This window comes from Dendroctonus ponderosae, unplaced genomic scaffold, assembly GCF_020466585.1.
Source record: "Dendroctonus ponderosae isolate FM_Combo_2020 unplaced genomic scaffold, Dpon_F_20191213v2 Dpon_F_20191213_9, whole genome shotgun sequence".
In the NCBI taxonomy this organism is placed as follows: Eukaryota; Metazoa; Arthropoda; class Insecta; order Coleoptera; family Curculionidae; genus Dendroctonus; species Dendroctonus ponderosae.
In genome coordinates, this window is record NW_026019116.1 from 4,673,710 (window position 1) to 4,678,841 (window position 5,132).

A 5,132-nucleotide genomic window follows, 5' to 3' on the forward strand; every position below is an offset into this window, starting at 1 on the left:
GTTTTGTTCGTGGGAATTCAATTTCGTTAAAACATTTTTCAATAAAAGAATTTGGATAATTATTGAAATTTAGAATTTCTTTTATAAATTGTTTTCCTTTGGAAAAATTAGATTGATTACAAATTATGTTTGCTCTATCATATAGACTTTTTACGATACCTTTTTTAACCATTATCGGGGGATTTGAGTCGAAATTCAAATATCGGTTAGTATGACTAGGTTTTCTATAGACCAAGGTTTCGAAATTGTCTAAATTTTTCTGAATTAGTATATCGAGAAAAGGAATTTGGTGATTTTGTTCTTTTTCAATAGTGAATTTAATTGTTGGTTCTTTATTATTCAGATAAGTTATTATATATTGTTTTGTTTAGTTCTACTTTAGACAAATTAGAGGAAAAATCCAAATAAAACAATATTTATTTTCAAGGGTTTTTGTTTTATAGTAGTTGCTGTCGCTCATATGTTGTCGACCCGACTGGCTCGCTTTGACTGATATGCTATAGACATCGTCGAATCTTAAATAATATTGAAATTATAATTTTTCAGGCGACATTGGTAACTACTACTATGGGCAGGGACATCCCATGAAACCGCACAGGATAAGGATGACGCACAATTTGCTGCTCAACTACGGCCTGTATAGGAAAATGGAGATTTACGTAAGTAGTTGCTGTGTGTCCGTTTGGGCCTACTAACGATCTTATTTGCAGCGTCCCCACAAAGCTACAGCCGAAGAGATGACCAAATTCCACTCGGATGACTATATCCGATTCCTCCGATCTATCCGACCGGATAACATGGCAGAATATAATAAACAGATGCAGAGATTTAATGTAGGCGAAGACTGTCCCGTCTTTGACGGCCTCTACGAGTTCTGCCAGCTCTCAGCTGGAGGTGAGTCCAGTTGGAGACAGATCCAAGATGAGGTGTTTACCAGTTGAATTTGCAGGCTCAGTGGCGGCGGCAGTCAAATTGAACAAGCAGGCATCGGAAATTTGCATAAATTGGGGCGGAGGGTTGCATCACGCCAAGAAATCTGAAGCATCTGGCTTTTGCTACGTGAACGATATTGTGCTTGGCATCTTGGAGTTGCTGAAGTACCATCAACGAGTGCTCTACATCGACATTGATGTGCATCACGGCGATGGTGTAGAGGAGGCTTTTTACACTACCGATCGCGTGATGACTGTCTCGTTTCACAAATATGGAGAGTACTTCCCAGGTATGTGTTAATAATGGTGCCGTAAGACCGTTTCCGAAGTGGTTCTGTGCTAGGAACTGGTGATTTGCGAGATATCGGCGCGGGTAAAGGCAAATACTATGCCGTGAACATTCCGCTTCGTGACGGCATGGACGACGAATCCTATGAAAGTATTTTTGTGCCGATTATCAGCAAAGTAATGGAAACATTCCAGCCCAGTGCTGTGGTAAGCGAGTACTCCTCTGTTCTCCAAAGCGGAGTTTCCAATCGAAGAGTTTCAGGTCCTGCAATGTGGCGCCGATTCTCTCACTGGAGATCGATTGGGCTGTTTCAATCTGACTGTTAAAGGACACGGCAAATGCGTGGAGTTCGTCAAGAAGTATAACCTTCCATTCATGATGGTTGGAGGTGGCGGGTATACAATAAGAAATGTATCCAGAGCGTGGACCTACGAGACTTCGGTGGCTTTAGGCGTGGACATTGCCAACGAGCTGCCCTACAACGACTACTTTGAGTATTTTGGTCCTGACTTCAAGTTGCACATCAGCCCTAGCAACATGGCTAATCAAAACACGCAGGAATATCTGGAAAAAATCAAAACTAGGTGCGATTGTGCCACTTCCCAATCCGCCAGCCATCCAGACTAAATGCACATTTTCCAGGTTATTCGAGAACTTGCGAATGCTGCCGCATGCCCCAGGGGTTCAAGTTCAGGCTATTCCTGAAGACGCCATCAATGAGGAGAGCGACAACGACGACAAGGCGGACAAAGACGAGCGGCTGCCTCAGAAGGAGCTGGACAAACGCATCGTGCCGGATAATGAGTTCTCAGACAGCGAGGATGAAGGCGAAGGTGGCCGGAGGGACAACAGGTAACTAATCTATCAGGCACTTGGGAGTGTCTCATTTTAATCTAACGCTTTGTAGGAGTTACAAAAACAGGAAACGCCCAAGGCTCGACAAAACCACCGAGAGCAAGGAGGAGGAGAAGCCCAAAGAGGAGGTGAAATCGGAAAAAAGTAAGTAGATTTAGTTGCAAGGTGGTGGTTGCACAACCATCGGACAAGTACCAAATAAGTGTTCAGTTAGAAGCTCTTTAAACCAGGCATTGTTTTTCCAGCACCAGGCGAGCAAGAGAATAGATGAGAGAATAAAGAGCTGTCTTATTTCTAGGTGTGTACCATGCCTGAAAGTAGTTAGAATGTCCTGGGGTTAGACGCGTTTTAAATCCCTTCTCTGGTAAAAATGTGATCTTAGCGAATGTTTACGGCATGATTGGAGCAGTAGATGCAATTTTTCTTTAACAAGCATGAGGAATGTCTGAATTAGAGCTGGGTGTTCCCACGGGATATTAATCAATGTCTTTCTTCTAAGGTGAGGAGAGTTCAAAGACAAGCTCGGACGATACCACCACTGATACCGGCTGACCCTCGTATTCTATATTTAAATAAGTTATTTTTTTGTATGTGCGCACAAGATTTTATTTTGTGCAATTCCTATCAACTCCGATTGTCCGGTTTGGACGTCTTGTATAAGTCGCACTAGAATTATATGTAATTCCAGTGCCTTTTATATATGGAATGGTTAATTTGCCCTTTAATTGCATCATTGTACATAGTGTGTTGCATTTTCATGAATAGTTTCTAGCTGTAAATACTAGGGATTTTATCAGGTTTATCAATTTTCTTAAAAATCGGTCATTATTGATATTATATGCATTTGTCGCAAGGCGCAATTTTTTTAATGGATGAGTAATAAATTGACATTTCGGTACTTTCATGGTTATTGTTGTGGGTTTTCTTGGGCCCGAAAGTTAAAGAAAAGCGGTAGAAAGGCCCCTGATCTTAACAATTGCCAAAGTTTGAGAAAATTTTGTGAAGATTATCAGTGAAAAACTGGCTGAAAAATTTATTCCAAATCAAATTCATTCCTGGGTTTCAGTAATTTATTCTCTCTATTTATCAATCAAAATACGTTTCGGTGTATTTTTCCACCATCATCAGTTTTTATGTGTAGCGTTGTTGTGGAAAGTATATACAATGGAGAAACATTTATTTGCACAAAGAAGTGATTATGAATGCATAATCTACACGGTGAGCAGCCTGGTTTAGCAAGTAAACCAGAAAATTACCCTGAACTCCAGTAATAATTGTAACGCACCAAACCTAGTGAGTTTTTTGGCTACCAATGACGTCATGATCTAAACCCAAACGAAAGTCTTTGGCAACATGGCAATGCACATGTCCGAAGAACGAAATGAAGCGTTTTCCTTTAAGTTAGGTTAACTTTCCTAGGTTAAGTTAGTGTTATTGGAAATTTGCAAACTGAATCATGCCAAAACTACGAAAACAACGCAGGAAAAAGGTGTACAAGCACAACGTAAACCGCAAAAGGCTGCGGAATAAAATATTCAGCACTGGAAACATCGGCTGGTAAGTACAGCACCTCTAGCCCCCACATATCGCAGATCTAGCCCCTTTTCCCTGTTAGCAAGGACGTGAAGAACGCATGGGATGAGAAGAAATCAGTCCAGACCAACATGGAGGAGATGGGGCTGTCCTATGACCCCAACAGGACCCTGGGCATACCCAAAAGAAAGCGCCAGCTGCAAGAAGCGATGGGTAGGTGCCCCTTAGCCCTAGGGCTACGATTTCTGCGATTCCTAACAAACACCCTTTGCAGGTGTCACTGAAGAGCCACTGGAAAACCCACGAGTACCTGCGAAGAAGTTCGTGGCTGAACGACTGGAGGCCGATGCAAAAGCGCCGAGGGAAAAGCGCTTCAGGCTGCCCAAAGGCCAGGTAAGGCTTGAAACTCCTGGGAAACTTTGAAACATCCTGGTTGTTTAGGTGGAGTGGATAACGTATTTGCTGAAAAAGCACGGGACTGACTACAAAGCGATGGCCAGGGACAACAAAAACTACCTTCAGGAGACCTGGAAGCAGCTCAGGCAGAAAGTGCGCACCTTCAAAAGGATCCCTGAGCAGTACGGGAAGTACCTGGAAGAGAGCGGAGCCCGCCCTGTAGACTCAGACGCTGAGCAGTTGACTGACGACGAACTATAGTTAAATATTCGCTAGTATACGTTTTTTTTATCTTCAGTTCTGTCCCATTTCTTGAATTAATTGCCGTCCGTTAACACTTAACACACACACAAGCCATATCGGCCAGGATTTAAGTCGAGCCGCTTATAACACGCAGGCAGCAGGCCATTTAAATCACTTTTAATTTCCAATTTGGCTTCATTACCATATTGGTACAAGCGTTTGCTGCTGCGGTTTCAAATTTCCAACAGCGGCCTTTAGAGGCTCTCCTGCGGGCATTCAGATTGATCGAAATCCGAGGTTAAGCAACCCAACCGGCAACCGATTTATTCCTGCTGCTGATAATCGAACTATTACAAGCCCGGGCGATAATGTAGCCATCATTAGTCATGCCGCAGATGTTTTAATCAGCGCATAGTAGTGTAAGAGGCATTGGCCTCACCCTTGAGGTAAGTTTGAGGATTTTTCGGTTGCGAATGGTTGCTGCTGATAGCAGGAAAACAACGACATTACTCTACAGCGACTATAATTTCGATTGAAAGGACCGCCTGTGGATTTTCAGCCAGTCCCGCAGCTGCCTTCGCAGGATTTTGCCACTGGGGTTCTTCGGGATCGAGGCGACGAAGTGAACACCTCCAGACAGACGTTTTTGGGGCGACACCAGTCCTGGAATTACATGGATTAATAAAAAATAATTGAATCCCCAAACAGGGGCGGATCCAGCTTTAAATTCAAAATTTCATGTTTTCCGTCCCGTTTTGAATGTTTCTCGGAAGCAAAATGAGCAAGAAGGCTCGTTTTTACATCATTCCAAAGAGAACTAAATGGCCTTTTTAGAAAGTGAACCATCGATAAGGAAATGTTGCAGTTTTCTCAAAAAATGCTTG

At 42.8% G+C, this 5,132-nt stretch overlaps 3 protein-coding genes across 6 annotated transcripts in view; 2 read left to right on the forward strand and 1 right to left on the reverse strand.

Annotated features, from left to right (window-relative positions):
- Positions 1-2,974, forward strand: part of LOC109541726 (histone deacetylase HDAC1) — a 4,645-nt gene extending 1,671 nt beyond the window's left edge. The window contains exons 2-10 of one of the 4 annotated variants that reach the window (XR_007282268.1): positions 547-659; positions 711-894; positions 950-1,222; positions 1,276-1,427; positions 1,483-1,805; positions 1,864-2,073; positions 2,129-2,220; positions 2,322-2,440; positions 2,576-2,974. Coding sequence is in view for 3 of the 4 variants with exons in the window: in XM_019910655.2 (XP_019766214.1) it covers positions 547-659; positions 711-894; positions 950-1,222; positions 1,276-1,427; positions 1,483-1,805; positions 1,864-2,073; positions 2,129-2,220; positions 2,576-2,628 (1,400 nt within the window). In the remaining variant the exon portion in view is untranslated. The remainder of the gene's footprint in view (positions 1-546; positions 660-710; positions 895-949; positions 1,223-1,275; positions 1,428-1,482; positions 1,806-1,863; positions 2,074-2,128; positions 2,221-2,321; positions 2,441-2,575) is intronic. The other 3 variants (XM_019910657.2, XM_019910656.2, XM_019910655.2) reach the window with 3 other exon arrangements.
- Positions 2,975-3,495: 521 nt separating this feature from the next.
- LOC109541728 (nucleolar protein 16) lies at positions 3,496-4,302 on the forward strand (the record flags this gene model as incomplete). The annotated part of the gene is given in 4 exon segments (XM_019910659.2): positions 3,496-3,633; positions 3,692-3,822; positions 3,884-4,002; positions 4,051-4,302. Coding segments are annotated over 4 exon segments (567 nt in total). The 3' UTR covers positions 4,267-4,302.
- Positions 4,303-4,754: 452 nt separating this feature from the next.
- The window catches only part of LOC109541727 (luciferin 4-monooxygenase), a 4,822-nt gene continuing 4,444 nt past the window's right edge, over positions 4,755-5,132 (reverse strand). Inside the window, exon 7 of the mRNA XM_019910658.2 lies at positions 4,755-4,911. Within this exon, the coding sequence (XP_019766217.1) occupies positions 4,769-4,911 (143 nt within the window). The 3' untranslated portion in view covers positions 4,755-4,768. The remainder of the gene's footprint in view (positions 4,912-5,132) is intronic.